We start from the raw sequence: 21,690 nt of genomic DNA, 5'->3' as shown, positions 1-21,690 counted from the left end.
AATGGCAGCCGTGGCAGCCATATTGTATTTCTGATCGACCCGAAAAATAACAACACTTTGTCAGGAGCATGAGTCGATCATTGCTTTAATCCTACCAAGTTTCAGTTCAATCGTCCCAACAGAAATTGACTTTAAGTTTGAAATAGTTTTTCAAAATGGCGGCCATATTGGATTTCTGATCGACCCGAAAAATAACAACACTTGGTCAGGAAGATGTCAGTAACATTCCCATGAAGTATCAATGAAATTTCTAATGCGGTGACCTAAAAACAACAAAAGTCTCATGTCAAACCTAATTTCTTCTTTTTAAAGTGCTATATACAGTTTTGTGTAAATAAATGTTATGACGACAATACAGTTTTTCTTTAAATAACAAATATATCTACGCATGTATGACATGCAAACATTTAGCACTGAAAAAGGATAAATATACAACAGCTATGGGTTTTATATTTAGCACTGAAAGGGGATAAATATACAACAGCTATGGGTTTTATAGTTAGCACTGAAAGAGGATAAATATATAACAGCTATGGGTTTTATATTTAGCACTGAAAGAGGATAAATATATAACAGCTATGGGTTTTATATTTAACACTGAAAGGGGATAAATATACAACAGCTATGGGTTTTATAGTTAGCACTGAAAAGGGATAAATATACAACAGCTATGGGTTTTATTTACCGCAACAAATAGCTAAAGAGGACTGAATTATGATACAAAACATCCGTATGATGACATGGGAAGAGAATTGTCGATAAAGAAAAGCTGCGATATAAGGTGTATGAACTACAAACTGGAGAAATGTATCCAATATATTTTGGAAACTTGGGTTCTCCATGGAAACTGGGATAACGAAAGCGTTTGATAAATAAAACAGGAAACGTTACTTTAGTTTGTATATAAAACATATCATGGAAATCTGGAAATGCTCATAAGAAATGCATTTTGAAACCAGCAAGTTTAATATGTGTGGGCCCCTGTCATTTAAAGTCTAATGAATATGACAGATGTTCCTTTGTAACATGAATATAATTAGAATGTCAATGAATATATTTCATTTGGAAATATTTTAGGATGAAATTTGGGTAAATTCAAGAATCTAATATTTTTAGATTTTTGGAGATGAAAGTTTTGTAAACAGATAAATTATAATACACAAGTCCTCAAATACAATAAAAGTTCCTTAGGTTTTATTACAGTCGATCCATACAAAATGTAACACAGGTAAAATATCCATACTTCATTCAAAGACATGGATCAAACAACAGCTCCATGTCATTACATGTAACTCATTCACCCCTGAAGACAAATTTGAACTCTCCCAATTCAAAGGTTGGAATAGTTCATTATGAAATTTCAGGGGTAAATGAGTTACTCACAATGTACCACACATCATCCACGAATATGTCATTCATCAGCGAATATGTCATTCATCAGCGAATATGTCACTCATCAGCGAATATTCCATCCACCAGATTCATCAGATTCATCCATTTTCTTCATCCTGCTTTCGCACAACATGCATCAGAAACATCCATCAGTAGTCCATAATGTCAGCCATCAATCCCCCTGTCAAAGTCGTTGTCATCATCATCTGATGGATCATCCTAAAACAGACAGAAATCAGAATCATCTTCATCTGATAGATCTTCCTAAAACAGACAGAAATCAGAATAAAACAGACAGAAATCAGAATGAAACAGACAGAAATCAACCTAAAACAGACAGAAATCATCCTAAAACAGACAGAAATCAGAATAAAACAGACAGAAATCAGAATAAAACAGTCAGAAATCAGAATAAAAAAGAGGAAAGATAATATTGATCAAACACAAACACTTTGCATTCAATTATTGGGTTTTGGTTTTTATAATATAGCTGAACAGTAGTCTTATTATCATCATTAATGGTTGTCTACAGAACAGAAATCTTAGCTCTGCATCAACCAGCCTTATCCTGCTTATCACAGTACCATGTAACTTTTGTAGACTCTACCATGCATTGATATGGATGAGTCCATCATGGTCTACAGTGTTGAAAGGGTTAACAGTAGTCTTATTATCATCATTAATGGTTGTCTACAGAACAGAAATATTAGCTCTGCATCAACCAGCCTTATCCTGCTTATTACAGTACCGTTGTGCAACTACTAGAAGTAACGGCTGTCTTTGCAAAATCAATGTCTTGAATTTGAGGGACAAATCTCAATGTGTCTAGTAGCATAGTCCAAGAAGGTACTAGAACCAATGATTTTCTATGGAGAATTGATTTCTTAAAATCTGCAATAAACGTCCTTAATCTGCACAATATACTATTTCAGTCTAACTGTGGAAACAAAACTTGTTAACAAAGAGTTATATTGATATATATACTTCAGAAAACATCATCAAACTGCACAACGTTATATCAAAGTCCAATTTCTGGATGCAATTTATTGTGACAGAGGAAAAATATCTTCACATCATCTGTAATCTTTTTTTTTATGTACATAATGTAAAAGCCATAAGGTAGCAGTGTACAGTAGAAATGGCCCGACTCTGATAAACAAGGCACATGTCGAGGAAATGTAAACACAGCGGATTTACCCTACACAACACATATATACATGCATATATATTTGTAAACTGCATTACATTTACAATACATATAAAGTACTGAGAAGTGTATAAACCTCTTTTTTCTATGTATGTCACTTGTGTGAAAACCATGGTTATCAAAAATTACCAAAAAATGCCAAAAGTTGCTATTTTTAACCCAAAATTTGACCCCCACAACTAGTAATTTTTTTCCTAAGCTCTGTCTGAAATTAAAGATTACCTACCTGGTTGCAGAATTATCTGGGTCGCAGTAAAATTGTAGAACTTGATTTTTTGCAATTTTGCGTCGTGTGCTGTTGTCAAAATTTTACCTCCTGTAAAGCTTGCTTTTCATGTGTACGTACCCTTTCTGTTTATGGCCAAAATTTTATTCTCGAACCAAAGAAATCTTCTTTCTTTTTTACAAATGTGAAGCTCACATAGCCCACTTCATCATGCTTATACCAATTTTAGTGCAGTTTTATTTTTATATTTTTTTTACATATCATTATACAGGGGTTAGCCATTTAACAAAAATATCACCCATGGCCACAACCCTCTACTGTATACTGCTACCTATGCATGAAGTCACTTCACCTTCCTACTTGAGTGATCTTTAGAAATATCGGCAGGAACTATTACAAATAAGAATTGTCTGACAAAATGTCATTGGAAAGTGTATAATAGGACAAATATCTGATACTAAGCTCTCCTACAAGAAAACTAGATGTTGGTAAGGAGGGTTCAAAATTATGCGGGTATCTATGTAGACTTCGCAAGCAGAGAATGTATACCTAAAACAAACTATTATTTTACTCCAGCCCCCTTGCATGTTCAGGCAAAACAAAAATCACTTTTAAGTCTTTAACTTACAGAAGATGTAAGCCAGAATTAACACAAATCAAAAGAAGTATCATTGCAACACAGTATTGTCTAAATGTCCCTCTGCCAACTACTGACTGTTAAACAACTGTTCTAGCAATAGTTTCTTTCCCCATCAGAAAGACCCTTAGATAAATAAAAGAAACCAAGCCAGTACCCTAATTACTTAATCTCGGAAACTGGAACTTTCTGACTGAATGTACATTGTAACTGTATTAAATACTTTACTGGGAAAAACACTGTATGGACATAATTTCAAATCAGTTTCGTCTCTAGCATGATGAAAACTTTGAATAATATGGGCTCCCATGTCTTCTAATGTCCGATATGTTTGGGAAACTGGAGATTTCGTAATAGACAAACACCTGATCACTTTCTCACATACATAACTCACATGGAGACACGTCCTTAAATGAAGTTAGCTGTTAATAGGACATTAAACAATATAAAACAAAACAAAACCTCTCTCTGGCTACCAATGTCAACCCTAAAAGAAACAAAGTCTTTAAGCCAATTTAGCTGAGCTTGATCGAGCTCCTCAGATTGAGCATCAATCCCTTTCAAAAGAACTATCGTGGGTACACTAAAAGAACCACACAATCTACACTGAAAACCTTTCTGATGACTTATGGTATCAACAACGTTAGTGGGAATAATTTTTTTGTTTGCACCAGCCCAAAACTGAGGCATTCGTTTAAAGGGTAACTTCCATTGGTGACAGATTCAGGGTCATGCCTCTTTTCAAATCTGAGGTAAATGGGTCCCGCACTCAATGGAAAAGTAACTTGGACTGCTCGAGTTGTAAGTCACTACAACGCTAATGGCTGAATAGGCCACGCACACTTGCAGACGACCAATGAGATCCCGGCGCAACACTGTATAATCTGGAATGAGTCCGTTATCTGTAAATAGGTTGCTTATAATTCGATTGTGTCGAGTTTGTCCTATGTTGGTTTTGCAAACCTATCCTGCCGCTTCAAAATGGGTTATGGTTAGTGCAGAATACAACACTGATTGTCCCTGTTGACAATCAACCCCAGTGTCTGTCCGAGACATCGTCTGATAAATTGAATCGGCAGCTGTTTCGTGATCATTTGTTTTCATCAGACAGTCTTCTATAATTCTATATTTTGTTAAAGTGATGACGGTATCTTTTCAGAAAAGCCGCTACTACCCTGATCAGTTTTGGGATATTATAAGACAAAAAACTAAGGATGAAAGGCATTGCTCTAGACTGAGGTGTTCCTTCTATGCAAAACCTAGGAAACCGGCTATTTTTGTCTGTAATTGGACATGAAGGTAAGTGTCCTGTTTATCAGGGAAGCTATATATCAAATAGACTGTCAACATACTGATTTAAGAACCTGATATTGAAGAGTGGCGGGAACTTTCTGTTTGAACTTTTGAACAACAGAAACGAACTGTAAAACAGGAACTTATATCGGCCTCTTGAACATATTCTATAGACTCCCTATGTCTTTGTGAAGTCCTTCATGAACAGTTTGCTCAGCCCTCTCGTTGAAGGTAACCACTCCTCCACATTTCATGAAACATCTGCATACTAGCTCCTACCTGGAGATCTTTAACATGTGTCACAACAAAAGTCCTGCGAGTTCAAGTGACGGGAATAAGACACACTTTGTCTTTTTACCACCTTGCAAAAAATGAAATTCTGACTCAACCCTTCAAATTCGGTCCTCAAGGAACACTATTACAATTGGTATATGGACGACTCTCAATCACTCATTAACTCTGAAGCTTGTCATTTTATTGGGTTGCGCTTAATTGTGTGGTCATCAACCCAGTGTCGTTCTTGTTGTTTTAGAGCATATTAAGAAGGTCAAAAAACTTTCCTGACTTAGCTTTGACAGTCAATAAAAATTATAATAATAATTATTTGAGGTTCTTATATACCGCTTTATTACAACCTAGTTCAAAGGTCGTCTCAAAGCGGTTAACAAATTATTATCCGTGGTTATAGGGCCTTTGCAACCAGCTAATATCTTTCTCAACTCCCCGGGGAGCATACAGCCGTTGCTGCCATTTCGGCGCTCACAGCTAGCATTCTACAATTCTAGCACTGCCCAACCACATACTCATTTACAGCTGAGTAGACTGGAACAAGCATGCCTTGGATGACATCCACGAATTTTGTGGTCTCAAGTTGAATCCCTCAAAGACCGCTTGTTAAACTCCATTCTCATCTAATTGACCAAAAAACATTGATAGGGTCAAAATTATGCCCGACAAGGAGTCATAGCAAGCACAGAGGATGAGCCTCCCTAGGACACCCGAGAACAGCTGTCCATATCTTGCCTTGTTGAATTGGCTTGAATAATAAGAGATCTGTGATAGAATTCAGCTTCAAATGAAAATCAAAATAATCATCTTTCTCCTTCTCCTCCTCGGTAGAAAGTTATCTCGAGTCAAAGTCTGTTTAGAATACAAACACTGACATTCTTATGATTGTGTAAGTCCTTATGGGGTCTGCACTGCCCCTCGACTGGGTGGATAGAAACTCCAAGTATGGCTAGCGTAATAAATTGACAATGAAAGTTGGGAAGGACAAAATCCTTAAGGAATCCCTCGAAAAATTTATATGTATACTGACCCGATGTCTAAACCAATGCATTGTCCATTTCGACTTATATTACCATCTCTTGCGAAAACGACTTTCTAACATTTTCTTCATTACCATTGTAACTTTACTTGTTTCCTTTCTAACATTTTCCTCATTCCCAGTGTAACATTACTTGTTTCCTTTCCAATATAAGGCTCATCCTTAGAGCATATATGCTCCCTTCAGGTTCACGAATCGGAATATCTCCCTATGATATGCATGTCTACCAAGACAATAAAATATATAAGGAATCGTTGCCAAACACAACACAGGGAATATTTTTAAAACACTAGAGGCCAAAACTCTGAGCAAAAATATTGTAGCACCCGGTACCTACCTTCATTTCTCTGGGCTCCAGATCCTCTCCATACTGTATAGCACTATCAATCTGTAACAGGACATCATTGATGCTCTCCTCATCTGTCTGATCCAAGGGAAGAAACTTCACCAAACTATAGTCCTCAATCTATCAAAGAATGGTATACTGAATGTTTTATTAACTGAACTTTTAATGAAAATAACATGAACTTCGTTTGCATGCAGTTGCAGCTCAAGGTTTGATGAACTTTTTTATGATTTTGAAATTTAAGATTATCTGAGCATCCGATTATCTAAAATTTCCAAATAAAAAAAATCCATTGGACCATGAGTTACGATTCCCAGATTCCCAAAGCATAGTTTGCATGTAATAAATTCATCTACTTTTTGTTCTTTGTTTCAGGTAGTGAAAACCTTCATATCACTTATTACATTAAATCAAATGACTCGAAAATTTATGTGAGAAACAAAATACTTTAAGGAACTTTTGTATAAACTAAGGTCATGTGGTGATGATATCCACAGATAATGGAGGCATTCTATAAATTTGATAGTGCAATCTCACTAAAATATCATAAGATGGACAGCTGAGAATGGCATTCAATCTGGACAAATCATAGACAGAGGTGTCTATACGGAGACACCAGGAAAGGAAATAACAGACGAGAGAGAAAGAAAAATATAGTGGTCCAAGTTGATGCAATAGGGGCAGCAGTTCAATTTTGGTATCCTTTGTATCACATAGCGTTCTCCCCAGGCTGTTTTTGCAGCATGGCACCATGCTCCTATAATTCCTTGCCATGCTGCTACCCTAGATCTGCTCTGCTATATATTCATAGTAAATCTAAAGTTACCATGCTGCTTTGATTTTACATAGAGTGCTGCTTTAACAGAAATATTGAAATACCAGGCTTCTTTCAAAACATTTTGGGGAGAACAGTGTCACATAGAAGAACCTCTGATGCATAAGGGTCCCAAATTAGTCACCTCTTACAATCATGCAGTGGAATACAGAAATGTTTTCCTCCAACCTGCTTGAAATGAAATTCTAAAAGAAAGGTGGCTAACTTAATCCCTGTAAGTTAATGTTTTCTAATAAAAAAAATTAGGAGAGAGCTTCAGCTTAATACAGAACTTTTAATTAAATCTCTTTGATTTATTTAGAACAAATATTATACCATTGTTGCTATGGCAGAGTTGAGTTTCTTGAATTTGTTGCTGAATTTCAAGTTATCGAATTCCTCCTCAAGTAGAACTGGTAATTCTGGGTCCAGATACCTGTTATAAAAAAGTTGTATTTAAGAATGTTGAAGATAATACTTTATAATTTACACAGACTTTATACAGTATATATTCTATGAGTTTTAATATTTAGAGCAGTAAGGTATAGTTTTTGAATAAAAAAAACAACAACATAAGAAAAGTAGGTGTATTTGTTGGCGATAGTTAAGGATGTACACTACCTTTACTGCAATATGTACCAGTCTCGCCTTGACAAAAGAGTTCCACTGCCATAGGAAACTTGTTAATATCTTTCTTAAACGTAGGCAGCATATATTAAACTTAATTGATAATCTCAATAAAACTCTGTATTATTTCATACTGATAAAGGTAATGATACTTATATTTTTTCAGCAGAATTAACATTCCAGTAGTACAAAATATTAAATTTCAAACCTACATTAGTATGCAAAAAGAGAAAAATACTTTAAAAAAAATAGAAATTGTACCTATCTAAATCCTTCTTGGCCTTCTTGCTGAGCAGGTCAAGTTTAGTCATCACATTGACATGGGGCAGTTCTAGATTGACCATGGTGGACAAAGCCGTCATCACTCCGGACACAAACTTAGATGCTTCAATCATGAACTGGGAGTCAATTAGGAAGACACCAGCGATGCGAAAATCCCATTTCTGTAGCGTCTCAACCAGCTGTTTCATGGCAGGAATGTGTGTGTACAACTCTACCTGACCTGGAAACATCCGAAAACAAACTAAAACTACATCTGTTTCAGGATGTGTGTTTGTAAAACTATCCAGATATCAAAAAAAAACATAAGGATACCTAAAATGACACTTTGGTCAAACACAAAAATATGTCTCAATTTTAAATATCCTATCTTCTGCATTGTTTTTTTGCTGACCCTTATTTAAGGTGGTCGTGTGGCGGTGTATAGTGAACTCGCCTTTCACCATGAGGTACACATTGTGTGTACTTGGGTGTGAAGTCACCACTTTATGTGTACTTGTGTGTGAAGTCACCACTTTGTGTGTACTTGGGTGTGAAGTCACCACTTTGTGTGTAGTTCAATAAAATAAAGCCAACATGCATGATGTTCATTGTCAGCAATCTTCCACTCTCATACACAATATACAATATGCTCCCACTCTCAAATAATGCAAATGTGTCAGTGAGTACTACACAAACTGGGACAAATACAAATACTACAGTTTTTTTTTGCTCCAAACAATTTTTGCATAAATAATTATAACTGATTTTTGTTTAAAAGGAAAAAAAAGTATGCTATACCAGTTTGCTAACTCACCAGGGCAATCGAACAATATATAATCATCCTCAACCTCATCTAGCTGTTCCTGCAGCCAGTCAAAGTTCTGTGCCAGGTACCTGTACACAAACACAAACACAGCATATTCATTTCTCTCGTTCATGTTGATTCCATAATATTACTTCACAGTACAAGGAAACCTGCCTTTAAGACCAACTGTCTATAAAGACTACCTGCCTAAAAAATACCACAAATATTTTTTTCTATAATGACCTGTCTAAAAGAACCACCTGACTCTTAAATTGTTAATTTCTGTAACACGGTGCATTTCTCTGTTTACAAGGAGAATGAACCCTTCTCCATTTGGACCATTCAAGACTCTGTTAGACCAACTAACCTGTCCTGGAAGTAAAATGTTATGGGTTTTTTAAAGATTTTTTTAAAATGCAAATCAATGATGAGAAGAAAACATTACAACTTGAAAATTGGATCATGAAATGCTTATCTTTGATAAATGGTAAGTATCAATTCAATTTAATTTAATTTAAATCTAATTTCCAGTTTGTAAACTATCTGAGACTTGTTCAAAATCAAAATCAGAGAAAGCAAATATTCTCATGCAAAATTACTGCATGTTGCTTCTGCTAGCTTGTAAATAGGTACCAGAACATTGCCCATGATAGCAGACACCGAGATGTAGTGATTTACCTGATACAGATGATGAGATTAACTTCCTTTTCAAGTGCAAGTCAGTCAGCAATTATATTACATGTAATGCTAAATATGACATATGATTCCTGTTTAAAATTTGAGACATTATGAAGTCTACATCAGGAAAGAAAACTTGTATTGTTACTTAGTGATGAATATGTTGCAGTATTTCAATCTTTTTGGAAATTAATCAATTAAGTTTCATTTTTTCCCCCTTTTTTTTGTTTAGAAAGAAAAAGTCTAAAATATAGTGTTTTAACATATACATACGGTACTTACTCCATACAGAGTTACTAAGTAATGAACATGTTGCACTATTTCAATCTTTCCCAAAATTAATAAATCAGTTTCAATTTTAATTCTGGGTTTTTTCTATGAAAAAGTCCACAATATACTGTTTTAACATACTTACTCCATACAATAAATAAGTCCACCATTAGGTCCAAATCTCAGAGCCTCATCCTCCATAGCATCATCTAGGTGAATCAGTTCTCTTATATCTGCATAAAAGCCAGTATACAAGAAATTATTACGACACCAAACAAGAACTTTAAAACTTTTTTGTAAAAGGAATACAGGCATCTCCTGAAAAAAATAATTAATCATGATTCTGATTTTGAAGCTTCGCAATGTCTAATTACAATATATACATCAATCATAACCATATTCAAGTAAATTCCTTGTAGCAAAACTCATGACAAAGAAAAAGAAGTAGTTTGAGTGATGTGCAAGTACAAAGCAAGACCAAAAAAATTGTCAATGAAGGCATTGGAAGGGATTGTTGTTGCTTTGTGTACATGTGTCAAAAGATCATTCATGTCCCAGTCAGCACCGTTACAGCCCAACAGATTGGTCGTGTACTGATATGAACATTTTTTTATGGTCAGGTATGTAGAAAATGTGATGTGATTGTGAAACAGAATGCTTGTTGAAGGAACGATTCAAGGAACATGTGAGAGACATTTGGCTGAAGACATAAAATCCTATCAATAGGCATTTCTTTGACCATTCAGATGATGATGTGGGAATGGCAAAGTTGCAGTGTGTATACAAGGAAGGCAAGTCAATAGGCTTTAAGTTGAGGACATATGGATTACGAAAGTTTCCACTAAATTTCCACATCATTGCAACATCTAGAAGAACTGCTGATGGGTGCAACTTGACTCTGGACATTGTTTAGATGTCTAGTGATTCTGACGTCACGTCATGTTATTACGAAGTCATAGATTCAATGAGTCATTGTGACATCATGATTTCTATACCTCATTTCTACACATCATTTCCTCCTCTTCTGAAGAAGCAAGACGGATGTAACTTAAATTCATTGTTATCTTTCGCCCTTGAAGAAGACTGGGAGGTCGAAATATTGGGACTGAGATTGACAATTGTTTTAAAGTATACTTTATGTACCTGGTAATATTTAACATTATATAGTGCTAAAGCTCTTTAAGAAACAATGCCGCTTAAACACCACCAAGAACATTTTCAGCAACCGTGTTGTCACAAATTGGAACAGTTTATCAGCTGAAGTGGTTAATGCCAAAAGTTTGAATATTTTTAAAAATAGGTTAAAGTTGCACTGGAAAGATCATGCACACAAATTTTATCTGTCCTTTAAATCTACGATGTGTAAATATTAATTAATACTATTGCGACAATTAGACTTCACTAGTTGTCTAGATATATTTAATTTCATACAATGTATGCCATTCTTCGTACACTCCATCATCATCCAATGAATTAACGAAATGCAGATTAATAACATCACTACAAGCCACAGGCTTTCCATTGATGTCTTACCTATGAGTACTGCCTCTATGTGATCAGAGATAACGCTCAGGAGGTGTGAAACCCCCTGCTGCTGGCCATGGCTAGTGCTGGAGGAACACAGGTAAAATCTTCAGGGACCAGTACTCTGAATATAAACCAACCATGCTGACTTTTAACCAACTGTGCTGACCTTTAAATGACTGTGCTGACTTTAAAACGACAATGCCGAGTATAACCTAACCATGGTAATTTAAAGTGAATTTCAGTAAAAAGTCAGCATGGTTGGGTTATATTCAGCATTGTTGGATTATAGTTAGCATGCATGGTTGGGTAATTTTACCATGATATTAGGAAAATCAGCATTTTGTAGACACCAGTGTATATATCTGATGATATGATAATGACATCATAATTATGAAACCAACATGAGCAGAAAAACTTACCAGCTAACACAGGATAATCAAAATGTTCTGCCGCTGGATCAAGGTTTACCACCTGTATATTGCGACGTATAGCCTCACCATGTCTAACCAGGTTACTGCAATAGGTTGACTGTAAACAACATGTTATTAGTAAGTAACACACAAACATGTTTACATTAGTATCAACAAGGCTAATTATTAAATCATGAATTTCGCTATATGTAATATCGTAAAATGTATGTGTGAAATTGACATGTTTAATGTAAAAATATTTCACCAACTGTAGTTGATGTAGTTTTACCAACGTTCACTAGCTATATGTATTTAGCTTTGATTCAAACATTAAATTTCCATGCCACGGCCAGCAGTCACTTGTCGGTGATTTTTCTACCTCTTCTGACAGAGCCTGTGATTTGTGACTTTGGGGAAATATCGCACACAGAAAGTATAATTTTGAGAAATTAGAGCAATTTTTGCATTAATTTCGGAAAATACAGCAGAAATGATTTTATCAGGCTCCAAATTAACATCATAAAATCTCTGCTTGTGATATCACTTAAATTTTATTTAGATTTTAGTCGGACTCGAAAGTAATCTTAAAATATCGATTCACCTTTCCGCTTCCCGCCGGACCCATCACAAGCTGTCCGTAACGAGGCATCGTGATAGCGAGTAACTAGTCACTTCACACAAATTTCATGTCGCTGTTCCTGTTTCACCACAACACATGGACTGGGTCATTGTCAACTTGAACCTTTAACTTACAATGTCAAATTTCGTTCCTGTAAAGCGCATTGTCGATCTGCGGCTATTTTTAGAAAGAAAAAATATATTTTATATCATTAAAAATAACCATAGAATTATATTCAATATGTATTTTTTCTGATGTTATATGTTTATTTCATCACTTTGAACTTATTTTTTATCATTTGTTGTGTGAATATTAATGAATTTCATAAAAATTAAGATATACAATTTTATTTTTTGGTATTGATGTAAGCGATCCAACGAGGAAGTCGAAAAGGTGAATTGACCAGAAAGGAAACATCATGCCGGTAAGAAAGCTTCTTCTTTGATCAATTTAATTTGCATGTACGGAACTTGTACATGAGGCATTGGGAACATAATACAAAATATAATTCAGTGTCTCCAAAAAAACAAATTTATAACGTTATATGGTCTTGATCTCGAGAAGATATAGGCCTATATGTAATGTATCACGGAAATTTGCTGTGAGTCATAACAACAAGCGTTAAAAATGTCTAATACATATAATATATGCTATACTGATATGGCTAATAGCCAACCAAACAGAAGATTTTTATAAAACAAGTAATCGCAGAGTGATTTTGGCGTTAGATATTTTTAACGAACCCCGGTGATTTCACATTTCTCTGGGTTAGAAATGGATATTCTTTGATTTTTAAATATTTCATCTTTTTATTTTTTCAACAATACGTTTTGTTAGATTTTAAAGATTAAGTGTTTCCAATTTTAGGCGTACCACTCTCAGTTCCAGAACCCACCCCAGGTGTTGGGGAACATGGCGCTGTTACCACTGAGGACATCTTACAAGGGACCAGCTCCCAGGGATAGTAAGTTAAATAGCTGCCTTAGTTTTTATCTTCAGAAACTTCCTTGTACACGGAAGCGATTTGTTTTGGTTGATTCTATAACCTATATAAATGTATAGGCAGACCTGTCCTTGAGCAACAGCAAAACAGGCTACATATATTACTGTATATGATATATAGGCAGATCAATTTCCAAAATGCATGTTAGTGCCTCTGTAGAAAGACTTCGAAAATAAGCTAGGAGTACAGTAATACATTCATTGTACTATTGTAATGTAATGCAATAGTTATCAACATAAAAGCAATACATTAATATGGATTTCAAAGTCGATAAATATTGCAGTAGTGATGATAGTTTTCTTATGAAAAAAACCTGAAATGTGTTTCCTGGAAGATCTATTGGAACACATTGTGACTAGCCAATTTTCATGTAACAAGAGGCATGACAGCAAAACATTCCAATATATACTTTCTTTTATTAATGAATTTAAGTTGTATTCCAAGAATACACGACATTGAAGATGTCAAGACAAAACCTGGAATGACAAACAACATCATGAATCACTTTTAAAACCAATTAATGAAACAAAATCAATAAAAACCTATAGCAATATTTATCTCAAAAGTACCTTTTTTCAACTGCAATAGTCTGAACTCTTTCACAATGGTGTACCAGTAACTGATGAAAGAACATTGGAAAGAATAATAAGTTATTAAAATCAGTTGGATTTTGCAATTATCCAGTTATATCTGTTAACTTGTATATATGAAGGCAAGGAATCCATGCATGGAGCTAATTATCAGGTTCTCTGGTAATCTGTATATATATATCAGCTCCATAACGGTCTATACTGTGTTAGTATTTAATCTGGTATATATCACTTCTTTCAAATGTACTAGTGAGAAAATTAAAATTGCAATGTGCTATATCTGAAAATCATGACCATATAAATAGCCATTTAAAATCTAAAGTATAGGAATAAAGCTTGCCATTTGTTTAGAATAACTATTGTATTTGGATAAATACTAATGTACAAAAACAAATGAGTTTGCAGAGACACTTTCCCACCAAAAAATTGTATTCTCTTATTAGCCCTTTGACCCCTATTTAACTTGAGTAAAGTCTACCATGCTTTGATCTGGATGAGTCCATTATGGTCTACAGTGGTGACTTAGTAATCTAGTATATACAACACAATTCAAACATATCTTATAGCATTGTTTAGGTTTGCTTACTCGTTATTGTTGTCGACTGTCTGGTATATTGTCACATATTTATTGGAAAACATTACCAGAACTGCAGGTACCCAGTGATTGTACCGACTATACTGTGTATATATATACTGGATGTGAGGCATCGTGTTACGTAGAGATACTACACAAAAAAAAATGTTCATGTGGTATTAACAGACCATTTAATTCTATTGCAGCGAGTGACTTTGATATCATTGATGAAGCAATTTACTATTTCAAAGCCAATATCTTCTTCAGAAATTATGAAATAAAGGTAAGTTCATAAATTATCTATCACTTCAAAATACAAATTCGATATTAAATAGCTGCAGTTAAAATTCAACATCAATTTTCAGTATTAATATTTCTGTCAACATATACAAATATTTTGCAAATAATTTACACAATGAATAGAAGATTTAATAGATTTTGTTGAATGTCTTGACACAACAAGTTACACATTCCAAATAATCCAATGCCATGTTATTTTGATTGAACATTTTACCACAAGTTAATAATCTATTTCTTTTCCAAACAGAGTGAAGCAGACCGTACCTTAATTTACATTACATTGTTCATATCGGAGTGCCTTAAGAAATTCCAGAAGGTGGGTACCATGCTTTCTGGACAGATACAAGTTGCCTAAAAATTCTGACTGCATACCTGTACCTCGTTTAAAGCACTGTTAGCTTTATAGAACTAATAATTTAATGTTTTAATATTTTCATAATTATATGCAAATCAAAATTTTAAAAATATTTTAGTTTATTGTACTTTACTCTCCCTTATTTTGAGAGACAAATTTAGTTTTATTGTGCTAAACTTCCAAATCAAATGTCAAGGTAAATATAATAAAGAGATACCAGAAATATGCGGGTATAGTGCACACTCTGGTATAGTGCGCAGTTCCGGTTTTATGATTTTTTTTTTGGAAAAACCATAAAAATAAACGGTATCAAACAGGAAAAGTAGCATCAAAGGTAGATTGGTGTTTATAACGATTTGGAGTCAACAAGCCCATAAAAATTTATGGTATATTTATGTCTTAATTTCAGTGTCAGTCTAAAAACCAGGGACAGAAGGAAATGTACACGATTGGTATATACAACTACCCTATTCCTGGAGAGAAAGGTTTCCCACTCAATGCAATGTTTGCCAAACCATCCGGTCGCAGTGAAGAAGGTAGGACAAGCTAGGTTGCTGAGACCTGCACAGCATCTACAACACAACTAGACTGAACAAAATCTTGGCATAATTAATTTCATACTGTACTGCATTCTGATTAGTTTATCAAAATGCAATGACAATTGTATGGTGACCGTGTACTTGCCCCTATTTATAGTCTTGTCATTAAACAGTACATACATGGATCCCAAATGTAGAGTACATACAAATGTATTGGAATGCATCACATGTGGTCCTGTTTCGAGGAGGGAGCTTGTTAGAGGCATAGATCACTATTTCAAATTCAAAATGACCTCCTTTTAAGTTGCCACTTTCATCACAGTAATGCTTTGTTTTCAAACAGTAAAACATTTGAGACCGAGTCTACAGAAATAGAAAAAGAATACAAAAATATTGTCAAAGAAATTGTCAGACAGTGAATTATTCCTTAGTCATTGATTCGTTAAGTAATAACTTTTTTTGTAAAGAGAGTGTTTCAAAATATGGGATATGAGGATGAACCAAATAAATACATGTACATAAATGTTTGAATGCTTTTGTCTGGATTGGTACCTGAATTCCTGTCCGATTCTGGGTTCGCAGTGGCCGAGTGGTTAAGGCGTCTGACAATCACTAGCCTTCCACCAGTGGGTCGGGGGTTTGAGAATCACATGGGGCAGTCGCCAGGTACCGACTGCCAGTTGGTGGGGGGGGGGGGGTCTCCGGGCACTCTGGTTTTGCTCCACTTCTGATATCTGGCACTTCCTTAAATGACTATATACGTCTCTTATCAGGATCATGTAAAATACTAACAACCCAAAATGTCTGATTCCTTACAGTACACCTTTGAAAAGTTGTAAAAAAGTACAATCAACTTTTTTTGTTCCACAGATAACATGAGGGCCTACCTCCAGCAGATCCGACAGGAGACAGGACTTCGCATGTGTGAGAAGGTGTTTGAGCAAGCCTCAGACAAACCCAGCAAGGTACATAGCTAAAATTGTCACTGTTTATTTTACTTCCACATGCTGAACGATTATTTTTGTAATTCTGTAGAACAGGGTTATTTTTGCCAACATGTTACTGCACAAACCATCCAGCATTCCTTTCCTTAAAATCTTCAATATTGCATTATTCTAATAAAGATGAAAGTGAGGCTGTATGTAATAAAAGCTGTATGCAGTACATTTAAAAAAAAAATGCATTTTTGTCTACACCTTAAGCTCTAAGTTAATATACTTAAATTGGTGATATATGTTGCTTAAAACCCCAAACTAAACTTCACATAACACCTGCTTTATAAGCAATGTTTTCTGATCAGAAAGTGTTTCTGTGTTTCTGCGCTACTGTCAGATTAATTAGGGCCAAATCAAGTTGTGATTTCACAGAAATCTTTGACAGAATGTCAAAAGTGGATTTTTATTGAAGTTTATGTACTGAAAGATGATGTTCACATGACATTGTCTGTCAAAAAATACTTCTACAATTGGGTAAAATGCAATTGGAGCGAAAGGAAACAATGCAGAAAGATATCAATTCCTTTGTTGTTCTGAACATAAATATGGCCTCGGAACAGTCATGATGGCGAGAGACCAAATTGCTTACACTCATAAAAACTCGTAAAAATATTCCATGTGAAACAGATATATATGTATACTCAGGGGACATTTATGCATGAATATTGTCACAGAGGTCCCAACAAATAAAAGTTTGCTTTATATGCATGTTTAAATGTATAAAAATGTTTCTTATATTCAGTTTGTGCGTTTGTGCAAGAATTATCTCTTTTGCTTAAGTCATACCCCCACAACCCACTCCAATCAGTCATCAAACGGTATATAAAGATTCATCTTCAAGGGTATTTCACCTTTAGGTGACATGTTATGACATGTAGGTTACTGTGACCTATTTTTCCACTTTACTGATTTTGCGTTGGTTACATTTTCATGGAAGCATAAACAGGTTGATATGTACGTTCTACAGTTATTTTTTAGTTAATATGAAATCCAATTTTTCCGAGTGTATTCCATGCATTTATTCCTGATGCCATTACAGATGTTTCATCTAATCAATCACTAAAACTATAAATCACTTCTTAAAGTTGATAAAGAGTGATAATATTTAGGAAAGTATTTTTGTCCGTCAAAGTAAAGTAGCCCATTTCTTTAAGAGTATTTCCAGTACAATATTTGAGAGTTTTATGATCCTTTACCCTTTATTTCAACACTTTCACCACTATAGAACATAATGGACTGCTCCAAATTATTACATGGTAGAGCTTACTAAAATTACATAGGGATGAAAGGGTTAAAATAAGAATGAGTTGGTAATAACTTTGATTTTAATTGACACATATATTAAGTAAATGATAAGTAACAATTGATATCGTGTATTGATATTTGTTAACCTTCAATTTTTCAGTGGTGGATGTGCTTTTCAAAGAGGAAGTTTTTGGACAAGAGTTTGTCAGCACCCGGACAGTGATAGACATTTACTTAGATTTATTAAATATTATCATAACAAGAAGGATACACATTTCAGAAACCATACAGAGAATACACTGAAATTCTATCAATGATGTATTCGCTGTTAAGGATTTTGGGAGATTTCTGAAGTAAATCATCAATTGTTTAAATGCATGTGACATACTAGAACATGTATGTATGATGTCATATGATATACATGTTTGATGTATTTTTTCTTTCCATTTTATCTGACAAATATAATTCAAGCTTATTTATATCATTCAATATATTCAAGGAGAATGAACAAAGTCTATATTTTCTTTGAAATTGTCTGTATATGTAACTATTTATCCAAGGTATCTGCAATGTAGGAATTTCAATGTACCAAAAAACACATTTTCATGTTTTCAAAATCTCCTTTGAAGAATATTAATTAAGCTTACTTTATTTCCAAATTTGATCTGATATTTTTTTTCACTTAGAAATAATGGTATAATGTCATTTTAAAATTGACACATGTGCAATCATAAATTTGATCTGATATTTTTTACAGCTAAATTATGGTAGAATTTCTTTTTTTTTTAATTGAAATGGGTGCATTTTGACATCGTAGGTCTGATTTGTTTTCAATATTTATTTATAACATATACCGGTATATGTGCTATACACACCTGTTTGTACAAATTCTATTATAGCAGTATGTTACATAGAAGAGAAACCAGCCACGGGAAACTACCTGGAATCTGTACCATTAATAAAGAAAATGTCTCTCCAATGTAATCCAGTGGCTGTAAGCTATCACAAGGTTTATGTTTAGAGTCCAACTAATTGTATTGTATTTCATTACATTTTTAATTATATGTGAAACTCAGTTGTCAAATTCAAATTTTGAAAATTATTTGTAAAAACATGACTAAATGTTTTTGTATTTTAGTGATCAGTTTCTTATTCATGAGAAGAAAGAGAATCTCTAGACCAGATGTCGTTTGATTTTGATCTGAAATTTTGTACACTTTCTTAATAATATTCTTTACAGGAAACATGTTAAAACAAATCTTTTAAAATTATCAGTACTTAATTGTCTCGGAATGAGATAAAAACATGTATGTATCCATATTGAGAGAATGAGTTATGAACCATTTAAATATGTAAGGTTACATTCTTCCATCTATTAAGATATACTATGTATTAATGCTTTTATAAGTTAAAAAGGAGTATTATTAAATATGATATAACTATTTTTGATATTGTTCTTGTTTTTTTATTAACAATACCATGCTAAATGCTGTATACTGGAAAATATTCGCCGCAAAGAGATTTCACGCCTTTTAATGAGGGCGAACTTATGAATTCATTACAACTATGCAGATTCTGTACCAACGTCATATTGAGGAATAATAAAGTATTTGAACACCAACAACCTAAAAAGTAGTGAATAAATCATGACAGACGCTTCATTGTCAAGGATGTAACTTACGGCATCCTCGATATCCAGGGGTTACGCTCACTTTCGCTCTCTGCACCCCTAGAATATGTCATAGCAAAATTGTTGGCTCAGTGTGCGCCACCTTGATAATGAGACCAAAAGACTAGTTCGATCCTTTGATATACATCAAAATAATCTCGCGGTCACGTAACGGTAAAAATTGACAGGCTTTGAAGTCGGACGCCTCTTCTTTGTAATCTTCAAAGGACATGTATACGTATCAGCCTAGCGATTGGTCAGTTGTTTTTACCTGAGACCAATCAAACAGCTATCTTCGTGCCTTCAACATTGCTAAGTTTTTATTTATTCACTCCGACACACTTACGTGTGTAACAAGAGGTCACATACATATAGTAAGTATGATACATGGCGTGTGATGTACACAATTACAACATTGTACATAGCATAGATACATATAGAAGTACACAAATAGTACAGAAATTAAGTTAATATTTTTTCAAGCTTTTCTATGAATTTACAAAGTTTTGTGTGAATTTTTACATTAAATATATTAAACAATCCTTGCATTTTTAATTGACTTGGATAAGTGAAATAATATTTTGGTATATATTTCTCTCTTAGACATTTAACTAAAACACTTTCACATATAAATAAGTAATGAAATTCATCTCCAATGTACAAATTACATAATGTACAGGTTCTTTCTTGACGAGGAATACCTAACCATCTTCCTTTTTCTATGGGTAAATGCATATTGCAAGAACGGAATTTACACATTATTTTCCTATCATTTGTATTAAGTTTAATTAAATATTTTTCTTGTTCAAACTTTGTCTTTAATATTGAATATGTTTGTCCTCTAGAGGAGTTAAGAATATTATCAAACCATTTCTGTATAAATTGATCCTTCAGTCTACTTTTCACAAGCCTCTTAATTTCGTCTTTTGAAAAAGAACATGTAGATTGATAGTACCACACATAGTTCAGGCCAGTTTGAGAAAAAATATCTTTAACATATGCGAGCCATTTAAATAACATAGTTCCATTTTCATGTAATGTATACATAAGCTTATAAATAGTACTTGATAACTTACTAGAGGTAATCAACTTATGCCAGAATACTATTATTCTACATTTAATTTCGATGTCTAGTGGGTATCTTCCAAGCTCACCATAAACAATGAAATTTGGTGTACTTTTTCTTACATTTAGTATATATTTACAAAATTGAAGATGGATTTTTTCTATAATATTTGTGTTTTCAAAACCCCATATTTCTGATGAATAGAGAAGAACTGGCATAATTAATGAATCAAATATCTTCAATTGTAGATCAACTGGTAAAGATATGTTTCTCAATTTCTTATAGACAGCAAACACTGATTTCTGTGCTTGTTCAACAATTTTTTTCCTTGCTTTAAAGAAGCTACAACTAAAATTAAAGAATAATCCTAGATAGGTATACCCTTCCAGTATTTCTAATTCTACGTTACATAATGTAAAATGGGGAGTTCTTGCACATTTTCTTTTTGAAAAGATGACAATTTTAGTTTTTCCTGAATTGATAGTTAACTTCCAAGTATTACAGTATTGTTCAAATTCATTTAAAGCTAACTGTAAACCATCTGGTGTTTCTGAAAACAGGACAGTATCATCGGCATATAAGATAATGAATAGTTTGAGATACACTCCAATGTTATCAATACATAATTTGTCTATTGTTTGAAGACAATTTACATTTTTTTCAACAAGATAAGTTTCTAAATCATTTAAATAAATTGCAAACAAAAATGGCGATAAATTTTCGCCCTGTTTTAAACCGATCTCACAATTGAACAAATCCGACTGTTCACATCCATTTTTAACACATGATTTGGTTTTATCATATAGCTTATAAATAATATTGAAAATTTTTCCAGTAATGTTGCTTTTTTGGAGCTTTTTCCACAGACCAACTCTCCATACAGAATCGAACGCCTTACTAAAATCGATGAACGTA

General features: G+C 33.9%; 2 protein-coding genes across 2 annotated transcripts; one reads left to right on the top strand and one right to left on the bottom strand.

Annotated features, from left to right (window-relative positions):
- Positions 1-1,179: 1,179 nt before the first annotated feature.
- LOC110461380 (GPN-loop GTPase 3-like) lies at positions 1,180-12,610 on the bottom strand. Its single transcript, XM_021514830.1, has 8 exons — positions 12,422-12,610; positions 11,830-11,938; positions 10,029-10,116; positions 8,945-9,024; positions 8,131-8,371; positions 7,579-7,678; positions 6,420-6,548; positions 1,180-1,611 (listed from the first exon to the last, which is right to left on the bottom strand). Exons 1-8 carry the CDS (start codon positions 12,467-12,469, stop codon positions 1,558-1,560), a joined length of 849 nt encoding a protein of 282 aa, XP_021370505.1. The 5' UTR covers positions 12,470-12,610; the 3' UTR covers positions 1,180-1,557.
- Positions 12,611-12,794: 184 nt separating this feature from the next.
- LOC110461361 (actin-related protein 2/3 complex subunit 3-like) lies at positions 12,795-19,484 on the top strand. Its single transcript, XM_021514807.1, has 7 exons — positions 12,795-12,863; positions 13,307-13,403; positions 14,813-14,889; positions 15,154-15,222; positions 15,671-15,797; positions 16,671-16,765; positions 18,201-19,484. The coding sequence occupies exons 1-7, from the start codon at positions 12,858-12,860 to the stop codon at positions 18,261-18,263; spliced, it is 534 nt and encodes a 177-aa protein (XP_021370482.1). The 5' UTR covers positions 12,795-12,857; the 3' UTR covers positions 18,264-19,484.
- The last annotated feature ends 2,206 nt before the right edge of the window (positions 19,485-21,690 follow it).

Source organism: Mizuhopecten yessoensis, unplaced genomic scaffold (genome assembly GCF_002113885.1).
Source record: "Mizuhopecten yessoensis strain PY_sf001 unplaced genomic scaffold, ASM211388v2 scaffold10603, whole genome shotgun sequence".
NCBI classification, from domain to species: domain Eukaryota; kingdom Metazoa; phylum Mollusca; class Bivalvia; order Pectinida; family Pectinidae; genus Mizuhopecten; species Mizuhopecten yessoensis.
The sequence above is the reverse complement of the archived record's forward strand: the minus strand, read 5'-3'. Positions and strand labels throughout refer to the sequence as shown.

What these genes read in the sequence shown, in the direction of transcription:
- LOC110461380 (XM_021514830.1), bottom strand. Translation starts at nt 12,469, where the DNA reads ATGCCTCGTTACGGACAGCTTGTGATGGGTCCGGCGGGAAGCGGAAAG. An exon ending in TGATTATCCTGTGTTAGCTG is followed by an intron (nt 10,117 to 11,829) that starts GTAAGTTTTTCT and finishes GCTTTTATGCAG; the next exon opens with ATATAAGAGAACTGATTCAC. An exon ending in GGACTTATTTATTGTATGGA is followed by an intron (nt 9,025 to 10,028) that starts GTAAGTATGTTA and finishes GTTTGTGTACAG; the next exon opens with GTACCTGGCACAGAACTTTG.
- LOC110461361 (XM_021514807.1), top strand. An exon ending in GGGACCAGCTCCCAGGGATA is followed by an intron (nt 13,404 to 14,812) that starts GTAAGTTAAATA and finishes ATTCTATTGCAG; the next exon opens with CGAGTGACTTTGATATCATT. An exon ending in CCTCAGACAAACCCAGCAAG is followed by an intron (nt 16,766 to 18,200) that starts GTACATAGCTAA and finishes TCAATTTTTCAG; the next exon opens with TGGTGGATGTGCTTTTCAAA.